Genomic DNA, 23,369 nt, shown 5'->3' with positions numbered 1-23,369 from the left:
GTTTAAAAAGGAAAACTAGTGCTCCATGGAGGGGAGGCAGGTCAGAGGAGGAAGACCTGAAACAGGTTTAACACTTCTGACATTCATACACGCCCTTCACAGCCTGTGTGCCCCAAAGAAAACTGCAGAAGCAAGGTCTTTTCTGACCCACACTTTATTGCTATGGTTTCTTGTTTTTCTTAAGTTCTCAAATCCAAAATTCAGTTAATCAAAAGTTTCTCACACAAAGTAGACTTCAGTTAAACAACCAAAGGTAGGGGAAATGCAGCTATGTTGAAGGCAGTAAGGACTATGCAGCAACACTTGGCCAACACATTAACAAACAAGCCTCCTGCCTTTCAAATATCTGGGATTTCAGCTCTGCAGCGTGACAGGTCACATCCACTTTGCATTCAGCAAGTGACACACAGTTTCACTCAACATGATTCCTTGGGTTACAGCCCCAGTTTGCAGCCAAAGCATGGGTTTCACAGAGGCAAACACCAGTGAATGTGAAGCATTCAGATTTTGACGGTGAGAATATTATACGCACTAGGAGTTTTTCACATATCTCCCCCTTAGTTCTCATACTGTCTTCGTCCTCCACACAAGGAAAAGGACGTGTGCCTACTCATTAAAAAAACATCCTGCAATTAGAAATGACTTCTGACAAAATCCTGAAACCACTCCCTCCCTGTCCTGTCCCTAACAAACTCCCATTGTTGTTCTTTTTATCACTACACAAACTTCCACAGACTTTTTTTATTCCCTGAAAATTAAGAGATAACCAAGTCACCCACAAAGCAATTGGACTCATAGTCTCTGAGTGGTGAAAGAAGCATGTGTGAAGTATATGTAACATGGTCTTTGTTATCATGGTACCCAGAACACTGGGACATAAATATTACGTGCTGAAGGTTTGATCTGTTTTATCTCCCCTGTCAATTCACTTGCATCCTACCTTTATAATTCTTGCCAGCACAGTCCCTGCATTCCACTAAATACCAAACCAATGCTATTTACAAAGCAAATGTTTACGTAAAGAGGTCTGCTAAAAGTGACAACAATCTTGGGGGGGGGGGGGGGGAATGCCAACATGTAGCACTCCTCCCGCATCAGCATCTACAGCTCTCCTCCAGCTCGCTTGGCAGCACCCATTCCGTGATGCAAAGCTTTTATCTTCAGTGAAAACAAAAACACACAACCATCATAACCGCTGGGGGAAGAAGGGCATTAAAGGTTAGAGCAGTCACCTGAAGACCTTGCAGGCTACTGAAATAAAATTCTTTTTTAGAGGTGATGAAAACGCCTCATGTGAAAGCAAGCAGTGCTTCTGGCATCCTCCTCCTGTACGTCAGCATACAGACAAGGGCTTGCAATCAATTTGCTCCTGCACCAGGAGCATCGCTGACGGTCTGTGGGGCCAGCTGTTCTGCAGAGGGTTGCAGACCCTCATCTTGGGGTGTCTTGAGGCAGCTCCAGGGTTCCTGATGTGCCTGGCCTCCCCTGGACCAGCAATCAGTGCAACAGCTGTATCCCCTCGTGCCTGACAGGGCAGGCACAGCTACCGCTGACTGGACCAAAACACTACTGGGGAGAGCTGGTGCCTGCTACGGTACACCCGGGACTTGGGCCAAGCAGGAGCCTGTGCCCCTCTGCAAGCAGCCTGTGCCCCTGGGCAAGCAGCCAGCACCCCCACACAGCAGGGTGGTGCACCTCGTCCATCTTACACTCCCTCACCTCCATCCGCTGTGTGACATGTTGATTTTAAGCACTGGTTTATTTAGAGCTCCTATCAAAAGTTGAACTTGAGAGTAAATCTTTCAGAGCAGGGACCCGTGTGAAAGTCCTTTGCAGTACCACCTGTATCAACTACTGCCTCAGGACAGTAAAAATTTGCAATTTAAAAATGGTGTTTTCCATGCAAAGGGAACTGTCTCCCCTCCCCCCAAACAAAAGCAATATATCTTGAAAAAGGAATATGTACTGTCTCTCTTTTATAATGCATAGGATTAAACACCTCTGTGTTTTTCTCTTCCTTGGTCTTCTATTTTCCTTACTGTGAGTGAAGAAGCAGTAAGCAAAAAGAGAAGTCGGGAAAAGGATTAAGCTCTTTTTCCATTCAGTCAAACAGAAGCTCCTGGCTGAAAAAAGAAACATCCAGATAAATCACACCCGTCATCTCAAGATGCAGGCACTTCAGGGCATATGAATGCACCGCGCCCTGGCTCAGCACCTTCCCCTGCTGCCACAGTTTACAGATCACGCAGCAGCTGGAGCACAGGACTCCTGTGGATGTCCTCCCTTCCTCCACGGCCCAGGCACACCTGTAAAGGCAGATGCAGCTCAGAGATCCAGAATACAAACAGCCCAAGAAAAACTCTCCTTGAGAGATGTGTGGGGCAGCCTCCCCAGGGCTGGCTTTCCAGGCAAGCAGGTGGCCCAGCAGGGTCCAGAGCCTGCACTGGCACCCTGGGCCCACACCACTGGCCAAGGGCAAGGGAGGTCATTGTAAAGTCACTCTTGATGCTGAGGGCTGCCGCTGTACCACTGGCTCTGGAGGTCTCTCGGGCTCTGCAGACCTCACTTGGGCTTGTCAGTCTTCGCTATGGATGCAAGCCATTTAAAATACATGGCCCGTTTGCCCAAGTGTATGCACAACGGGTTTTGTGTGTGTGTGTGTGTGTGTGGTTTTTTTGAGCTCCCTCCCCCTCACCTCAAGTAGGAAGAGAGTCCGAGTTTCTCCCAAATGACATGACTTGAGCTTTCAATACAATTAGCAATGCAGGTGCAGATAAGGATATGCACCATCTCCAAGAAAAAATCAGAGATACTAAGCTTCAAAACCTAAAAAGTTAAGGCAAGCATCATGCTGCATTGACTAAGGCTTGTATTAAGCCTAACCATTAATTTGTCTGTTTTGTCATCAGTACTATTTTCCATCTTTAGGTAGTGTCAATGCCTGCTGTATTTGTAGATCTAAAAACACAGTCTAAGAAGGACAAGAGAAAGGAATCCTAGGTCATATGAACATTTTTTCATCTTGATTAAATTGCTTTAAAAAAAAGTGAAATAATTATGGAAAGTCTGAAAAGTCCAGCATATCAAATAAAGCATCTGAAACATATGGTAATACTTTGCTCATGATGAACTTTAAAAAAAAAAAAAAAAAACAACACCAAAAAAAACCCCTCTCCTTACAATTTCACAAGTCTGTTCATGTGTACTGCCAAGTCAAACACGGATGGTATGGTTGCAGAGAACAGAGATGGGAACAGGTTCTGAGGTTGTTAGCAGAACAGGCAGAGCAATGGCTCAACACCTGAGTGGAGATAAAAGCACTCTACTTGCAAGGTAAGTTTCCAGATGTATCAAATAAAAGCTGCTGTGTTATCATGTGATTGCTAGTCTTGGCCACAGTTTTCCATTTTTCTATAAATATGATTACAGAGCAGAGAGAAGAAAGCTGTTCGTTTCCAAGCACAGAGATTCAATTATAAGTAAAAAGGAAAAAACTGCTTTTAGCAGCTAAGACCACTTTAAAATGAGTTTTATTCTCAATTGCCTTTATGTTTTGGAGTCATTCATACCTGTACAATGCGAATGTAATATTAGGGCTCTGACTCTCTGGCAGAGGTGTAGAAAGCAAGCGGGTGAGAAACCAGAACTTCTAAAACACAAAAGCAGAATCGAAATATAACTGTGCTACAACAGTGCAATGACCAGGCTGACCTCGGTGCCCAAGCCACGTATCACACCAGGCTAGTCTGTTTAATTATTACTACACCAGTGCACCTTTTTCATTTTTTTTTTAAATGCAGACAAGGTCTCTGTGTAAAAACACACCATTAAAAAGCTTTCTACTAAAATAAGTTAGTATTCTTGAAATGTGTAATGCTAATTAGGATATAAAAGCATTTAACAGCCTTTAAGAAATAGGCAATGCTTTGTGCAGCATGTTCAAGAGGCAAGCCAAGATTTACTACACTTACAACAAGCAGCACCTATGCAAGAAAAGTTTACATAAGCGATGCCTGTTGCCTTGCACTACACTCTCCTCTGAGCCAATTCCAATTTGTCAGCAATGGAAATAGCTTTTTTTCCTTAAAAAAATTAAATACATTTTAGAAAGAAAATGCAGAGCCAAATTTTAAGCAAAAATTAATCGCTCTTGATTTGGTTAAGGGTAATGCAGTCAAACATTCAATCCTTCTAAATTTTATGTCAGTAGTCAAGATGTAAATGCCAAACATTTAATATCCATCATTCTGTTACCAAGAATTTAAACAAACGCTAAGCATTACCTGAGACTGGCAGTGGGAAAGAGAAAGTGACATTTAGCATTCTTCTAGTCACACTTCTGAAACCACACAAGAGTAGACTAAAACCTGAAGTTTTCACCCACCCAGCTCACTGTGTTGCCCATTTTGTGGATCTCAACAAACAAAACCAATATTAGTCTCTAGGCCTCATCTAAAATAAAAGGCTTGATACGATTTTGTTCATTTCCTGTCCATGCTCATTAACAACTGCCACAAACAGAAGCAAGGAAAACAAAACAAGAATGAAACATATCCCGAGACAGAAGTCATTAATACACAGTTACGTTATTTAGTCATCTAACTCCTCCCACTGAAATCCCTAATATGTACTGTATATAAATTTCTACCTTTGTTGTTATTATTCTCTTTTCTGTCTCACATTATTTTCAGAATTAATGCAGCTCTTCTTACAAGCAAAGAAAATCCTATGCTGACCTAAAAATAATACAACTGGGCAGAAGAGAAAGATGAACGACTCCCTGCCATTGACTCATGTCCGCACCAGGGACGGGAGCAGCCTCCCAGCCTCCGCACCGATAATGTGTGCTGCAGAGGAGGCCAACAAGGAGGGGGAGATGGAGAAAGGATGGTTTCAAACATAAGGGTTTTCACCACCTATGAAAGAAAAACTAGCAGGTTACAGACATACAAGAAAGGATTCCTTTGCTTCTCTCTCACTTCTTTTGGAGCAAGGCAAAGGGAGGCAGATGAGAGCTAGAAAATTGGTTTCTGCTTCTGTGCAACCCCACCCAGGTCCAGATACTCATCTCCTTTTGCATGAAAAACCCTTCCTGGCCTCCACACCCAGAGCCCTGGGAAATAACATCCAACAGCTGCACTAATCTCTCCCACTTGCTGCAGATGAGTGATGGAAAAGCAGCAGTGCTATGAATGCCGCTCCTGCCTTCCCCCCCGGGGATCCCCATGGGTCTTCCTGCTGTCCTGCGATGACCGTTCCTACCTCCTTCCCCTGCAGCATCACAGCGTGTCTGACCCCGAAGGACCTGCTGCTCTCCCACTGTTATGGGTCAGCGCCGAAACTGCAAGTGGCAGAGTAGCACCAGGAGCCAACGCAGGCATGATGGGCTGGAGAGGCGCCCCTCCCTTTTCCCAGCACACAGGGGGACAGAGATAGCTCACCAGAAGTTCAGTGCACGTTGCTTCATCTCAGCAAAGGCAGGACTTTTCTTTTAACTTTTCCTCCCTCCCACCTCCCCACTGGTTGTCCGACTGTTACCAATGTGTCCCGTTGTCCCTTTAATCCTCTCCCTCAAAGAAGCCACCCTTGGGTGCAGCAAAGGCTGACACCACTGTGCCAGACCTTCTATTAATAGAGGGATGCACAATGCTGTGTGCATTCCTACAGCCACGCTCTGGTCCAGGCAAAAAAAGTATCATGTAGGAGCCAGGGTAGATCTGATATAAGCCAGAGTGATGTTGTGCTTCAGAAACTTGTCGGCATGCTGCAGAGCCAGCGTCAGCACCAGCATATCGTGACTCCCACAGTCAGAGTAACTCAAGAGAAGTTAATCACTATAAGGTTTAATAAAAAGGCATGAGCCATCCTGTGCTACCTTTTAACTTTGTGTGTGAGCAAAGAAAAATCAGGAAAAAAGATTTCACTTCTACCCAGCACTGTAACAAATTGCATGCACCAGCAACATTTCAACAGTACCAGATTTAAATACCTCTGCCCCAGTGGATCAGTAGTTCACTCTAGCATTTACTTCAACAGAATTAACATGGAACTAAGAACAAATAAAGGGAAAATGGGAGATGGACTGCAGACACTTGCACAAAGTAGTTAATTTTCTTATAATGACCTTTTTACTTAATAAAGGTCAAAGTTTTAAAAACCAAAAGTGTCAAGAAATTGGTTGGATGGAATCATGGAGCAAAAGCCGAAGATCAACATAAGCAACAATGAAGGATTTAATAATTAGGGCAAGCATACGTGGGGAAAAAACCAACCCAATCGTGACCAGTACAGTCCTCTACAGCTACTAAAATTGGAAGCTGCACAGCATCCATAATAAAAGTCATTATTTGTGCACACAAACTCAAGTGGACCTTCTGGTATTCCTTCAGGGTAAGAAAAGGAAAGCTCTTCCTGAATTCTAACACATCTTTCAAATATGGAAGCCAAGTACTTGTGTAATTTTAAAATTAATGGCAAGAGTTAAAAAAAAAACAAACAAAAAAAAAACCATCTATGTGTCTACTGTGTTAAAAAAGCAACACTACTTTTCTCAAGTAACATAAAAAGAAACATATCTACAGGCATTTGTCTATCCTATAACCATCCACTGATGACAACAGGGCTCACAAATAGGTGCAGCCAAATCTGGCCTGAACACCCTTGCCCTTATCTACATTCGCAGGTAAGCTATGCTCAGCACGCAGACATGACTGTTAACACAATAAGCAGCAGCCAGCACGAGCCTGAGTATAAACAAACCCTGGTCAACAGGATCAGAGAGGCATGCTAATGACCTATTTTGGCTCAGCCCTCTTTCCCTCCTGTATTCCCTTTTACAAGCAGCTTTCCTCTACAGTCAGCTTTGCATTTTATCCACTTTCTATTCTTGCAACCGAGCTAAGATAATACCATGTGACACACCACACAGTTTCACATGAGAGGGTCACTCCCTGTGTCCATTCACTATCTGGTATTTTTACCCGGCTGCTCTGGATTCCCAGTCTCCTAGCACAATGAGCTCCCTGATGTGAGCTGACTACTTCTAGGCCAGCATTGGACTCGCACTGCTCTTCAGATGTTTCCCATCCCTCTTTCCTGAACAAAAACTTCAGAAAGCACTTAAAATGCAGTTCTGGTCTGCTTTTGCAAGCCAGCATACAGACAGATGCTCAACCCACTGATTTTACTTCTCCATTTGCTCAGTAAAAGGATGCATTCGCCAGCTTACTTGCACACCCTCTCCTCTGCAACATTGAGTTGCATCTTACCACAGCGTATTTTTGGTCATAGCATTTACCAGAGCTGGATTTCATCACCACCAGCTGGTTCATGGAATTGCTGCTGAACTGAAAATGCTGCCAACATAGATCAGGATTCGGTTCCTAGTTCCTATTGGCAAGACACTGAGCAAGCAGCTTGCAGAGCAGAGCACAGCAGGAGACAGCCAAATCGGCAATGCCATGCAACTGACCCCTGTGCACCTCCATCCTTGGCTGTAACAAATCTTGCAGCATTGACTCTGTTAGTACATGCAACTCCAGCAGCGGTTCCTACCTAAACTATCCTTGCTCGTACAATCTCAAACAATGACTAAGAAGGGGAGCATTGGGGCCAAAGTAGAGTGTGCCAAAACTAGGTCAAGGAGGTCCATAAACATGTCTCTGCTGGAATGCTCTCCACCTCTCTCTCAGTACTCAACAATCGTGTAGGATACAACAACCTCAGAATTATCCAGCTGCATTAAAAGAGCACAACATTTCATATTTTGAAGTTGTAACAAGGAATGAGGCTTATCTATGTGCACACCAATGGTTGTGACAGAGATGGAAAAGTAGAATGGCATTTAACAAAGGTGCACGAAGACTACTTTTCATTCGTGCTTCAAGTTGCTTCCAGTAACAGTAGTGTCAACTACTAGGAAAAAACTTCCTTTCCACACCACAAACTCATAGTTTTGTCTCACAATATAAATTGCAAATAATATTTAGTTTTCAAACACATTCATTCTTGTAAGTTTGCAACGTTACTAATACCCTCTTCCCACAAAAGGCTGACCACGTGTAGAAAGCAACGTGCTTCACAAAAATGAAGTCAAATGGATTATTCCCTACTATATAAGGAGAGAAAAGATGGAAAGTGAATCACTAAAGTTGCTTAAGTAGACATTGGCAAAAACAGGACTGAAACTTAAGGGGCTTTTTCTGTGTTATTTTTTTTTTCCCTGTTACATCCTGTACAACGTACTTTTACTCAGTCACATTGCTGCTCCGTACACAACTTAATCTTTTACTAGTCTTTTGTACTGCTGCTAATGATTGGAATCATCTCTGTACACTTTAAATTTACATTAATTTAATTTCTTGGCTCTTTTATCTCCCCAAAGCCAATGTGCAGAACTGCCCTGAAGAACAGTAACTGGGCAATAAACACGTAATATTCTAAGTAGCTGGAATCATTCTGACTCAAAACCCACTTCATACTGTCTTGATTTAAACAGGGTTACTTGTGTGTATTGGCTAAAATGATTTAAGTCTGGGACGTAGGTCCAGGTGCCTTGCATCATTCCACCACCTGACACAATGCACTGAAGAATGGGGATGTGCTGGCAAAGGGGGAAACCTGGTGACCAGCCTGACTGAATCAAGATGTGCATGTGACATCTTGTGAAACAATTTACCCACAGAATCCAGGAGACCATTCCTAGGGCATTTACATTGTCCACTCCTTCTGAGTGAAGCTAGGTACCTCCAAGACACAGCAATAGCATTTTCCAGCTGGGAGTGTATTTGGAAACAAAAGCTCACAGTGGTTACAACAGGCTGAACGGACACTTTCTATTCCAGGACCTGAGCTCTTCTGTTGCTATGCCTGTTACTGATCTAACTGTTCAAAACAACTTTCCAAGGTGGTGTTCAACCTCTAGCCAATTTGACTTTACAAGTTTCAGCAAAACTTGGGTAGGGTGTTTTGAAGAACAAGGTAGACTGTGAATGGCTTTTGGTTTTCTTTGTTTGGAAGTTCTACAGAAGCACATTACCCTGGGGCAAGAGAACTGCTTTTGCTGTCCTTGTGAAAATATGCCCGGGATTTGGCAAATTACAGAGCTTCATATATTATATCACTGTTTGGACATGCTCTGTAAAAGGTCAGAAAACTTAATCTACTCTGAATCCGTTCATGACAACAGGCATCTACTGGATCTGGTCCCCAGGTCAGCTCAGTGACTGGGGCAGAGTGTCTTTCACACTCTGCAATGTCTACTTGTTTCTTGTCTCCTATAAAAAGTTAGCAAAACCAAATCCCATAACTGAAGGCAATGTCACACTGAACCAAATGTGATCAGAAAACCCTTATAAAACTCACTAAGATCCAGGCTTTTACCATGTTCAAACTGCACAACCATCCTTGCTGAGAACTGATGTTGCAATGTGTCTCTAAAAGGGGGTAGGTGCAATGCTATTACCACCTCCCTTCTCCTTCTCCTCAGGAAGGTGGGCATAAAAGGTAGCATAAATGTCTCCTTGCTGCTGTGAGGGAGGAAAAGTTAAAAAACCTTTATCTGCCAGTATAGAGTACTGTAAGAAGCCTCCTGGAGGAGGAGAGAAAATAGAAAGGCTATTCTCTGGTTACAGTGAAAACCAACAGGGGAATTGTATAGCGCATGTACTTTTTAAAAAACCACACGTTTTACTTTAAGCTTGTTCCATTGTACTTGCCAAAGGAAAGAGGAGAAACCTCACATAGCGCCTCGAGAGGTTTCTCCCCAGGAAATCCTCACCTCTCCTTTGCTTGTACTGCTGATGTTGCTCAGAGCTGTCTGTCAGGTGACCTTTACAAGCACATTACCATGTTTGACAGCAACCCTCCACCACAAAAGTTTCCTGAGAAGTTCCTCCACTCGGCGAGGTTTCTCATTTTCCCTCTTGGCTGCACAGCATTTCAGCGCTAATTATATCAACACTCAGATACAAACTCACCAAAATAGACTGTGTCCTGAGGCCCCAGCTGCAGGGAAACAGAGGTCTTCTTTAAATAATCCAGGTAGAGAGGCAAAGGGGATCAGAAAGCACCCCTGGGCCACCTCCCCGCTGCTAACAGGGACTGCAGACAACCTTGCTGGGACCAGCTCATGTCACTAATTAGGGTGCAGGTCCCAGGGCTTCAAAGGGACAGAGACTGACATGGGGTGGTAATGCCATGAAGGAGATGCAGTGCCACAGCCCATTGTCAGTGGGACAAAGAGCCCTATTATTGCTCCCAAGAGCAGGGCAGTTCCTACCGTAATTAGGAGACAAAGATGCACGATTTAGGATTTTACATAATCAAGAGATACTCTCCCAAGCGGGAGCCCCTCTCACACAATCAGTGGATTAAGTATTGTTTATTCTGCTGCAAGTAAACAATGAGGTGCTCCCCTCTCGGGGCTTTACATGAAAAAGCAGTAGAGGGGAAGACAATGCGGGGTGTCTTTTCATCTGACTTTGAACAGCTAACCCTGTGATTTAAAATTGCTCACTTGACAGTATCTGGAAGACCCACCCTGTAAATTAGCTGCTCACATACTGATCCGGGGGCTGCCAGACAGCCTTACCTTTTCTGCTACTTAGCAGAGGGGGGCCGGGACAGACAGACTCAGACGGCTCTGAAGGGCAAGAGGCTGTATTTACACAACGGCACTACAATGACAGGATTAAAAGACCACAACGAAGCCAGACAGAAGCTCCTGCCCACCCCGGCACTATGCTGCTGTTGGGCACGCATGCCTGAGGGAGGCTGGTATCACCGTCTACCACCGTCAAGGCAATGCACGTGGCGCACCACTCCAGAGCTGAAGTCTGCAATCATTTTTATACTAACTACTGGGAGAGCAAAAAAATGTCGGATGTTTGCCCTGTGGTTTACATAAAAAGGCAAGGCTAGGTAGACTGAGCATCACTTAGTTTTGGTTATGACAGTCTGTGCTGAGCAAACTGACTGCCAGACCCAGAGCATCTGGCTCCAAGATGCACAACATCTGATACCTGACTCACAGAGGTCCTGATCAAGTGACTCTACTTCTACAATACTGGCAATAAAAAGAGACTGAGGGTGTTCTGCTCCCTGCCCTTTGCTCATAACACAGTGCTACACTTTGTTTGAAGAAGTTCTTGCCTTCTACAATAAGGAAACACCAGGATTTGATGAACACCTTCTAATGTTCTACAGTTCCCCTGCCGTGAGCACACCCATACACGTGCCCTCTGCTCTGATACTCGTTTCAGTCAAAAAACCACCCCTAAGCCACACCAAGAGGAATCATTTGTCACATGAACTCAGGACTGAGAATGGCGCACCACATTCAGGCTATCTTGTTGAATCCTACAGTCTTGCAGAACCCTGGGAACCAGGGGATTACTGCCCCTGCCTGCCAAGGATTTTAACCCATTTCCTTTAGGATGAAAGAGTCTCCTTAACAGCAGCCCAGACTGCTCTGCTTACCAGAGGATTTTCTGTTAGGTTGGGCCAAGCAGACAGTGTCATTTGACTTGTCTAGACTAGGACAAAAGATGGGTTTTACACCAGATAGGCAGGGCAAGTTGCATTTGAATACGTTAGTTGACCAGGGAGAACCACAGCTTCCTTGCCCTGTCCTATCTCCACTGACATGTCTTAAATTGCTAGAGTAAATATTTGACAAAACACCCCTTTACCATCGTCTAGACCAGTCCATAAAGACAAGCATCCCAGCACCACCCTTAACTCTTGCCCACAGAGCTTCACAATTATGGCTTTGATTTAGGGACACATTCTGGTCTTTGCTGCTCAACACAATCAAGGGTAGCAAAATCCATTTCAGGAGAGTTATTATTCAAAAGCAAGTCTCCTAATCCTAGAGAAAGAGTTGCATGAGGATGAACAGTGTGTTTGCACAGCCAGTGTGTCTCTGCCTTGTCGCAACAGACGGCAAAGCGGCCCAAGCTAGAAGGATATCTATTCTGTTACCTTTTATCTATCAGTCAAAGCAAGAGAATCCACCTTTTCACTCAGGCCCATGGTATATAACTTTGCAAAGACGTCCTGTCTTCATAGAAGCTTCAAAATTAGGCTAATGCCAGGATAAGCCTAATATAACAGCTGCTTTCTCTAAAGTGTAAAGTATATGGCAAAATTATGGCAGACTCCCTTTTATGGGAGTTGCAGAGCTCTTACCAGAGCACAACTGTTTCAGTTTTGCTCTATAATGAAAATTTACTCCATTTACTTCAGAAACAGCAAACTCTATATAATTAATTATGATTTGCTGGATCAAATTTAAGAAAGATCTTTCCAAATCCTTTCCCCAGTAATTACAGGGCTTACAATGTCTTTAAAAATGGTTTTACACATATTTACCAAGGTTTTCTAATTTAAAAAAAAAAAAAAAAAAAAGGAAAATGTAATAGAATTAATCCCATTTAATAGAATGGGATGGCTCTGCTCCGTGCCATTCTATTAAGAAACTGTATTCAGGAAAGACTGTTGACACTTCAAGATGCTGAATTCTGCACTCTTCTAAACAAATCATTAGAGCCCAACGTCCCAAAATGAGCTTGTAACATTGACAAGCTTCTACAAATGGACAGTCTCCTTTTCTAAAATAGTAGCTTTTCTATATGTTTAAACTAGATTTGGAATACCTCTTTTATAACTTCATGTATCTGACTCTACATTTTTCTATGGTAAAAAACAGGAAATAAAAAGTATCAGGAGTCTCAGGGGCAATTACTTAAATCAAAACACAACACCCAAGTACCTTCCCAAACAATTAATAACTAATTTTTCCTTATTAAGAGAAGTTGATTTAAGCCAAAATCCAAACCATTCTCTAACCTCAACAGGCAGAAGAGCATAACACATTTTATTGAAAGTCTAGAACCAGAAACTCATCTATCTTCACTCACTCCCACAACAGACAATGAAACCTTCATATCCAGCTGCTGCCTTCTTCCCAAGCAGAATAATCTCTGAAGTTGGTACCTGAATACTTCTACAAAGTTTTGCTTCATGTTTTAAGCATCTTTAGTTTAACTTGTTAGAAATCTGCAGTGAGGGCATTTTACAATTTTATGTAACAACAGTGATGGGTTTGGGAGAAGGAAGGTGTGCTTTAATTTCTTCCAAAAACATTTCCAGCTATTAACTGGGACGATTTCCTGTATCTGCAGAAAATAATAAAATTAAGCCCTATAGCACCCCAGTGACAGAAGATGAGGCAGAAACACTTAAATACCTGTTCAAAAACATAAAGGGGGGCAGTTAAAAGTGCAGGGGGCTGAATGGCTCCTGCCTCTCCGAAGCAGGCTCCCTCAGGCCATCTGGTGACCAGAAACACTCTTGGGACTATTTCTTACCTCAACGAATTATCTGGATGTGTCTCCATGTGGGACTCCAGCCCATACTTGCAAAAAAAATCTTTGAAACACACTGGACAATGATAAACTTCCTCCTCAGCCTTCTTATCCCCTTCACCAGAGTGACCATCCTCGACAACCTTCAGAGAGAGGAAAAACACCTCACTAGACAAAATTTTAAGCAACAAACCCAACATGCAATCCATTCAAAGTCCTTCTTATAGAAAAGTAGCAGGCTTCATCCTTAACTTTGCTGCAGGCAACCAGAAATTACTCATTTCGGCAACAGAGAGAGGGTAAGCGACAGAGCCTCTGTGCGCGTGTGAGAACGTGCTCAGCAGGAGATAAAGTGTGCAGCTAAGTCACGGATACATCAGTTCTAATGAGAAACTGCGATCTGAACAACTTATAAACCCGTATGTTTATAAACCACTGAACTAGCATTCCTCCCCCTTCACAAAGCCAGGCGAGCTGTCAGCCTGAATTATTTATGCCACTAAGATACTGCCAACTGCTAACTCAAGTGGTCCAGGGAAAAAGCAATGAACTTCTGCATGTTTTCTACAGCCCTCTTCTGATTACAGGGAGAAAAGCATGCGCAGAACAAGGGGATACTGAGCTAAATGGAACTGCTACTAGCTTGCCATTTAGAGATAGTACATGGAAAGGGTCAAGTTAAATTTGGCAGTCACCATACATTTTGTATAAATGACTGAAATGCACTAAATATTTCATAAACAAAACCCTAATGGAAATGTCTAGCCTTCAAATATATACTTTCTGGTTGTTCTTGAAACTTCAGTAATGCAGGATTATACTACTGTGAAAGGGAAATATATACTACAGATACTTTTCTTCCTTCAGATCAAGACAAAACCAGACTGAAGTTGCTGCTCCTTCTGAAGTAAATACTGTTTTTTTAAAAGTTCAAATCACTATCCTGCAAGACTACTATGAGTTAAATGGAAGAAAAAAAAATAGGGGAAAGGCTGCAGTAGCAAAACAATAGTTCATCCTCTTGTCATCCAACATCAATCATCTAATATAAATCATAAGTGAACTCAAAAATTTAAACAATAAAGAATTTCAAAAAATGAATTCTTTCAATCTCTGAAACTAGAAATTAATTTTCAATCTCAGACAACAGTGTTGGTTAAACAGGAAAAGCATGGCATCTTAAAATATACACAGGGCTGTAACAAGACCACATTTTAGTATTTCTATGATGACTGCATGAACTTAACAGCTGACAGTTTAGGAGATAGCCAGGAATGTCTTTTGCTTCATGCCCCGTAAAGAACCTTTTTTGCAGGTGTCCTCTCCTCTCTGTCCATCTCAGCATCATGACTAAACTTCCGTTTCGAAGATAATCGCCTGCGCTTCAGCGGCGATGGAGGAGTTGTGCTCGTTGTGCTGTTTGGATCCTTCTCATGAATCTTCATGTGTCTGAGCAGGAGGGGGAAGAAGACACTGTCAGCAGACAAATTGGGGTGCAAAGTCCATGTAAATTGTAATGACAACACTACTTCTAAGGTTTGCCTTTAAAGGATACCATCAGAGATCCCACAAACCAGACTGAACTTTTCCAGAATAGCTGGGGCACGATCCAGCACAGTCCCTTTGCAGTGCTTGGGACCGTGGCTCTCCCCCATGCCCCAAGCCACAGCATGGCACTTGTCCCGCTACCATCTAGCCCCATGAGCACCATGCCTGTCCCCCATCATCTAAGAGGCCCCACATCTGCCTAATACTGAAGAGTAATCTACACTCCCAGCCTCCCAGTCTTGTAGCAGTCTAGTAAGTACAGTCTGCAAATTAGCAACCATTTCTCTCAGTGCAAAACAGCACCCTACCTTCAGCTGGCTCTCCTTTTATAGTTTCAGACAGTAACCCAAATGGAACTGTATATGCCAATCTCAGAGCAACAGTTTTTAAATATGATTCCTTCTCATCCTTAACACACTGGTGCACCCCAATATTGAATTTCAGCTGCAACTTGGAAGTCAAGATATATCTGGTCACACTGATAAGCTGCAGCAGGTACAGCTTGCAAAACTCTGTATTGCCAAAGTATTCCCCAACTATTTCTTGTAAAAAAGACACTGGGAAGGGGAAAGGGACAAAACATTTCAGGGAAGCAGCCTCCTGAGTATATGGATACCTGACCCACTTGACTTTTGGTTTTCCATATTTGCAACCTGAGGAAGACAGTATCAACTAGTTTCCTTCAGTTAGATGAAAGGTATTGCTCCTGTGCTTCTTTTGAGTACTTAAAGCACAAATTGTAATTTTTCTTTTTAAAAAAAATGTAGGGCATTTAGCTTCACTTCAAATTTATAGTGTTTTTGAAAAAAGTCAAACTTATGCTCCTGCATGCCACAGAAATTTTTGCTTCTAATAGCTAGAAACAGGAGTGCAGGAGAGAGCTGCCCCTTGTCCATACAACTGACTTCAAAGCGGCATGAGGAGAGAGACAATGTTAATGGCATTAGGGCCCATCCTTCAGAAGTCACACCCACAACTCCGCTCAGGACAGTGCCATTTAACTTGACTGCACGCTATCATGTTCAAACATGAGAGAATGTTGTAACCTAAGCAAGTCTTGTATGTCCTCATAACTGCTTGGGTGTTATGACATAAAATCCGTTTTAGTTTTGGATGCCAAGGGCATGATGCTTCAAGATAACACACTGGACCAAACTGACCCACGGCCAGACTCCAGTGGAGCTGCTGGGAGGACTGTCTCCTCACACAACACTTTTTTTAACATTTCCTTTCACAATCACTGAACCTTTAAGGGGAAAAAAAAAAAAAAAGGCATCTAAATTACCATCTCAAACTACAGCCAGGCTTCTGAGGGTGTTATGTGGGAACAGCCTCAAGCCAGAAGCACCACACTACCAGAACCAATGCAAGATTAAAATGGCTGTTCAGCTACTGCCTGCTTTCAACACCCAGCAAGGCCAGGGCTGCTCGGAGGACCAGATCCACATGAGGAAAAACATGGCTTCCCCAGCCCCCTAGTAATCCTCGCTGGTCACACAAACGGTGGATGGACACTGGTGACACCTATGAGTCACACTGTGGGAGGTTCAAGGAGGAGAGAGCATCTGTGTGCAGATGTGCCCAGCAGGTTGGGCACAGCATCATGGAAACATTGCTGAATTTGTTGGACCTCTTTCTCTGATGATCGCCTGACTGGGAGCAGAAGGAACGTTGAAGCTCTGAGGGTTTGGCCATCTCCAGGTTTGACAGGACCCAGGGAGAAGGCAGAGCGCTGACACAGCCTCTGGAGTGCAGTCCACTGCCCTGCCTTGGCCCTCTGGTAGCCCTGCCACTGTAGGCACCAAAGCTAACTGATTTATCTACATGAATCCAGTGCTACTTGATCTCACAAAATCTGCAAGGAAGGCATCTACAGGTACCATACTGCTTCATTTTCTTTAGCCTTTTTTTTTCCCCTACGGCATCAATCTAACTTCTCATGATATCTAGAGCTTCCTATGGGTGATAAATCAACAGCATGAGGAGCAGTTGTCTGTACACACAAGAACAAGGGAGAAGGAAACAGTTATGTGTTCAAAGGGCTTCTGTCCACAATGGCTGAAGACAAAACTCAAAAAGCATCTGGGAACAACAAAACATACTATTCAATTGCACAGGCAAAGCAAAACCAGGGAGGTGGTTTGTTGGTCTTTTTTTCATTTCTTTTTGGTAAAGACTGTTTTCCAGTTTCGATGAGCTCCTGAAAGTGAGACAGAGGCTTTTGCGTGTGCCTGTCTGTCCCCCCACCCCAGACACACACACATGGCCTGCATGCTTAACCTTCTGGCAGCTTGGCTGACGCATAGCTAGTATTACTTTGCCAGTTATTTTTCAGATAGCTACAGAGCAAAAGCAGTCAAGTTAAATCACATTCACCCAGAAAACAACCAACCAACCAACCAACCTGCTATGCATTAAGTGTGGGACTTTTTGTTCCTATTTTCTTTTAAAGTCTCTTTTCTGCCAGTAACAAGTATGCAGAACTCCTGTTCAGTAGCTACCTATGCAAAACAGCCTCCTTGGGGCTCTTTCCTCCTGCTGTTTGTCCACCTGTTGAACTCTGCCCTGTTTCAATGGAGCTGCTCCTACTTGAGAGGGGTTTGATGGCACATCCACAGCCTACCAGCAGGAGAAACTGCTGCGACCTCCAGGTTAGAGCCAGTCCAACCTGGCACCTCTGCCTGGCATGACCTAATGCATGCAAACACACTGGCTCCTGCAAGTCCCAAAAGCAGTCCAGCCATGTTTGCAATATAACGTATGCTAATAAGGCAGGGCTTGCTAATGTGGGTGCAGCTTTGCTCCGTCCGGTGTCAGTGTCTTTGGCTGTCCTCAGCCTGCAGTTCTTCCTGCAACATGCACACTTTTGCCATGTCCTAAAAAGCGAGAGCAGAATCTGTACCCACAGCATGGAATGTGGTAATCTCTTCATGTTTTAGTTTTACATATTTGAAAGGAAGAAGCCTGAGCTATTGAGCTATAAACAGGAAGACACCCTGACTGCACCTTTGACTTTTACTGTGTAGGTCAAATATCACAGTCGCTGTGATAGCTCCCTGCATGCGATCATTAAGGAAAAAAGAAAAATCCGAAACCAAAGCAGCAGGTTCCAGAGTTCTCAAGGAGAGTCACAACCTGTCCACATTACAGCCAGAAGGTTTGCTCCTTTGGCAGGTTAAGCAAGTTTCACTACATCAATTCAAGGGTGGAGAGGAAAAAGATTACTAGAGCTACAGCCCAAGATAAGCGGGAAGATAACGCTGAGCAGTACAAAGGATAGACACAATCTTCATTTCTCTCCTTTACTTTGCAACATGGATGTCATTCTGCCTCAAGAAAACATTTATCACCCAACTTGGGTTGAACTGGAGCAGTTACCAGGTCACATCTACACCTTTCTTTTAAAGCTAAACACTCCCTTCACCAAGGCTTCTTTTACTTAAAAAGTTTCCTAACTATAATTGGGGGGGGGGGGGGGGGGGGGGGGGGAAGGAGGAGTATTTGTGTTGCCTTATCCTCCTTTAGAAGAGTTTGTGTTGATTAGATCTTACATGTAATGCTGAAAATGCTCGACCTCACTGTTCAGCCTGCCAAGATATGAGGAGAACAGGAACAAAGCTGTGCTTACAAGTTATTTTCCCATTGTGACTATAACAACATATTTTGGCCTGACAACACTGGCATACTTTGAATACGAAAGCCAGGCTCATAAGTCAGCCTGGCTTTCAGCATCTTACAATGATAAAGGGAAATGATATGACATTCATCAGTTCCAAAAACTAAAGATAAACACTCAACACTTTAAGTGAGAATGTAGTGCAAAAAAAGAAGGGGAAAATAAGGACATGCACAGAAATGTTCATATTCAGCCACAGATGCAGGTTACAGTAACATATGCCAGCAGCTCTGAAGTGACCACTACTGCAGCTCAGAAGATAGCCAGAGCCACAGCAGATGAAACTTGGCTTTTTTTTTTCTAATTTAAATCAACAAATTGTGGCTCTGAGCCATCCTACAGAGTAACCGAAGAGCAGCAGTCAAGCTTGGGAACGTCCAGAGCCCTGAAACTTGCATTTCATACGGTGGTTATTAGTCTCCACACGCATGCAAGTACACATACTCTTGGATGGTACTAAGGGTGGAACACTAAAATGTAACCACGATACACAGGATGAAAGGAAGGAGATAAAAATTTGAGCTTAATACTAGGGAGGACTCCCTTGCACTAAATGCCAGCTAACCTTGATTAACCTCTCAGAGAAAGTGGCAAAACTGTATTTAAAATGAGACCAGATAGAGAGCCAGGAGAATTTGCAAAGAATAATTCTGAAATGGAAAGAGGAAGTCTTTTCCAAACAAGATCTGATCCACCTCTGAACTAAACTCTTAACGTTCAAGAACTGCTATGCAAAAAATGCAGATAACTTGCTACACACTATGCTTTTTGCAGCACAGCTGTACGTGAAAAAGCTCTTCCTAGTAATCTCTTCCCTCCCCCTCGCACAAGGAATTTCACAGGTGAGCCAAGAGGATCCAACTGTGCTATGACTGTGTGCCAGTCAGTCCTCTCAACAAAATCACATTTTTTAAGTGCTTGACTGCCTTTCATTCCATCCTCCCTATGAGAATTGCCTTCCGCTTCCCCTCTTCTGCCACAGCTTTCCTCTCCCTCTAATGATCACGTGAACAGGATGACTAAGAGGATACTGCACAAGAATTCCCCAACTTCTTTTTTTTCTTTTATTTTTTAAAACAAATGGGCAGAACAAGTTTTCAGTCCCACACTGTAATGCAGGGAGTGATTTCAGAAGGGTGACTATTCCACCAGAACAGTAGCAAGTGAATACTTTGCTTCTTTTCATTGAAGAAGATACTTTTGTAATAATAAACAAATGTAAAACTCAAGTGCCTCACTCCTTTTTCTCCCCGCGGATGGTGATGGAACAGTGCCTAAGGGAGCTGACTCATAGGAAGGGGGAAAAAAACTGGCACATGTGTCCTAATGAAGTGACATGCAGCTCCTGCTGGCCACATCTCAGTCTTTACCGCATCTCCAAAAAGGGCTGCCATATTCTCTTAATGCTGAGAGGATTTGCATGTTGATCATATAAGCTTTCTGGAGGTCTCGAAACAGGGCAGCCTACAGCTTCAATGCCAAAACCAGAACGTGGGCAGGTTCTGACTGGCTGGCTCAAGGCTAGAATGAGGAGTCAAAGCATCCTGAAAGAGGCAACTGCAAGACGCAGCTGCTCCCAGCTCCAGGTCCCACTGAATTATGAACAAAACCAGGAGCTCCTGCTTTGCATGCAGATAACCTGATCAGCGCCACTTCGGCTCTTGGAGAGGAAGCATCCCTCAGCATGCGTGGGAATCCCTCACCTCTTAACTCTGGGGAGAAAAATCACACTGTAGCAGCACCCTCGGTTTTCACAGCTGCTGATGTGCTCCACATCCCTAAGAGAAAGGGCCTGCCTGGCTTGGAGGCCCAGGCAAAAGGAAGATGTGAAACAAAAGGGTGTATCTGCAGCCTCTGAGCAGGGTCCAGAGTTAAGCCTCTCCCTTATAACTATGGCAGCACAAGCACTGCTGGCTTTCAGTCAAGAGAGGTTTATGCCAGGTAGGTCTGATTAGAAGGAGCAGCATGTCCAGAGGGGGAGCAGCGAACAATTTCACTGAGGCCTGGTTGGGAAAGTCCCAGCATCTAAATCAAGATTAATTCTTGAGCACAGGATCCAGCGCATGTATAAACACCCTCCTCCTCCCTCATGTCTCCACGCCTGTGGAAATGCAGTGGGGAGGCCAATGAATCCGGGCATTATCAGTACAGAGAGATCATCTGACAGTATCAAGTTCAGATTCTGGCTTCATATCCTACATATTATTCTAAGTTTCTCCACTTTAACACTAGATGTACCCTATATTCTACTGTATCGTGCATGGCTGTTCCTCATCTCCCATGTGATTTCTGAGAGTTTGATACCAAAATCAAGGGGATGAGCCTCATGTATCTGATGATTATCTAAAGACAAGGGAGCCACACATCCAACCATTCAGAGATTAAGAACAAAAACCAATGCCTTCCATCCTTCACCTTATTTAAAACATTTTTTTTTTCTCTAATGTAGATTTAGTCAAATTCACCAAGCTAATGTGGGAAGGACTGAGCTTGTCAGATGCCCTAAGTACAATTTAGCTGATACAATTGCTTTACCTCTTCCACAGTTTTCTTCCCTGAGATCTTTCACTTACATTGCTACCATCAAGTAACAGTAAATAATCTCCAATAATAAAAAAAAGCATGTTTTCAATAATCCACAGTAAAGAAAAAGCATCTATCATTCAGAACATGACCAAACACCTCTATATTTAAACAGTCTGCTTTGTCTAAGCTTCAACTTCATACCACCATATCAGAACCAACAATAGTGCAGGATGCATCCACAACAGGTTGAAATTTGTACCATGATGTTCTTCAGGCCCCATGGAATGAAAAACAGCCCACAGAGTAAGAGAAAACAGACTTCAAAATTACACTGTCTCTTTGAAAGATTTCTAGGTCACATCATCTTTGCCACTGTTTTTGTTTCATTCTGCTTAACAAATATTACTTCAGCCCAAATTGTCTAGAAATGTAGGAAAACACAGGGAATTCCTCTTCAAAGCTTCTGCCATCTGACCTGCATGGGAAGTAAATCCTAAACAAAGTGAAGCAGCAACATTTTTAGGAGCAATCACTTAATATACTGCTGCTAACCCTCTTCCTAAGAGTCTCCTGAATATGACTGGAACTTAAGTCAAAAGTGCAGTAACATTATACCCTTGGGTTAAAGAGTTTAGTCATTTTTTTGTTTGTTAAAACATGTAGAGAATCTGTATTGACAATGTATTTCCAGTGCTAATTACCAACATCACCCACTTAAGAGAGCAATCCACTCAGCCCTTGCCAGTTGTAATCACAGGAACCAGAAAGATGCAGGTAATTCTGCAAATCAGACACAATTTGTACCTGGATGAGTTTCTGTTTGTCTTCTCTTCTTGGCTTGTTTGCTATTTGTATCATCAAAAAAAACCAACCCAAAAATGACCCCAAAAGCCCTCAGACACCATGCACACTTCACAGCAAGACAAAAGACATTCGAATACCAAAACCCCAACCGTTTTGGAAACACCCTCTTACAACTGCAGAGCAATCTCAAAACAAATTTCAAGTACCACCAAATATTCTAGTGGTAACCAGTGCTGAACACTATAAACAAAATTAAGTTGAACAGCAAGAATTCTTCATGGCTATGGCTAGTAAGAAAGCCATTTCAAGGCATGCAGTGGAAGAGCAGGGTGGAGCAAACAGGTCCCAGGAAGGATCAGACTGGGAAGCCCTGACTCATTTTAGCCACATGTCTGCACTCAGGCACAGCAGATCCCCCAGCTAGCACTCCTCACAGCACCCAGGCACTTCAATCTTGCCAGCGCAGCGGCTCGGCTCCTTATCCTCATGGAGGCCCTATCGCTTATTAGCTCTGTCTGTGAGGGCTAACACGGCCCCAGCGAGCCTCCCCACGTAGCAGCATGCAGCGGCATGTGGGTGTAGCAGCCCCCTCGGCGTCCCCCGGGGAACTGCTGCAGCCCAAGGTGCTGCACAGATGTGCCCTAAGCATCTCCCCAAGTTCAGTGCAGGCTTCTGTGCTATCTGCCTGCACAATGAGGTTCTCTCAGCAAAGCAGAAATAGCCTTACAGCAGGTGGCAGACAGCATCATTAGGATGACAGGAGCATTAGTATTTAGATCCACCAAGACTAGCTGGGTGCACTAAGGCTGCAAAAGCCACCTGTGATTACGTTCAAATGACAGATCTGAAATTCCTTTTCAGCACTACCAGGACAGTCTGCAAAGTTAACCAGTGCCATGCAGCTGCCAATACATGACACCTAAGTATACAGGATGCACACACATCCACACAAAGCATTTTGTATTTTATCCCAGAGATCTTTCAGAATTTTGCTTTGCTGTGAATAAAGGCAAGTTGTAAGCATGAGAGGAATGATACTGATCTACAAATCCAAAGCAGGGGGGTACCATTTCTGAATAATTATGCTGCATTCACATTTAAGCAACTACTTGCTATGCAGAATCAGCAAGTTCAAACAGGCTGAGATTGATACAACTGCATTCCCAGCTTGGCTCAAAGTTACTCCTGTTCCCTACCAGCAGTGTTGTCAGAACACCTCAAAGGAAAAAAGGGAGACAAATATTTGCCTGATGATGCTGTGACAGGGAAGTGATTCAAACAGTGCCTCCAAAGCAAAGCTTCCCAAAGGACAGCAAAGGAAAGCATTCATTTGCAGTTCACATCAACCCTTGCACAAGGGAGGGCAAAAGAGGAGGGAAATGCAGTGTGAGCTTCCTAGTATCACTTCACCAAACTGCCTGCGTGCAGTTTTCATTACATTCAGAGCA

At 43.5% G+C, this 23,369-nt stretch overlaps 1 protein-coding gene across 3 annotated transcripts in view; it reads right to left on the bottom strand.

Annotated features, from left to right (window-relative positions):
• RREB1 (ras responsive element binding protein 1) overlaps positions 1 to 23,369 on the bottom strand; it is a 125,053-nt gene that overhangs the window by 26,692 nt on the left and 74,992 nt on the right. For all 3 annotated transcript variants that reach the window (XM_074899634.1, XM_074899636.1, XM_074899637.1), the window contains 2 exons: positions 14,672 to 14,816; positions 13,371 to 13,510 (listed from right to left, as the gene is read on the bottom strand). In XM_074899634.1, the coding sequence (XP_074755735.1) occupies positions 13,371 to 13,510; positions 14,672 to 14,816 (285 nt within the window). The remainder of the gene's footprint in view (positions 1 to 13,370; positions 13,511 to 14,671; positions 14,817 to 23,369) is intronic.

The sequence above is a fragment of the Athene noctua genome, chromosome 2, assembly GCF_965140245.1.
Source record: "Athene noctua chromosome 2, bAthNoc1.hap1.1, whole genome shotgun sequence".
Classification (NCBI taxonomy): domain Eukaryota; kingdom Metazoa; phylum Chordata; class Aves; order Strigiformes; family Strigidae; genus Athene; species Athene noctua.
The sequence above is the reverse complement of the archived record's forward strand: the minus strand, read 5'-3'. Positions and strand labels throughout refer to the sequence as shown.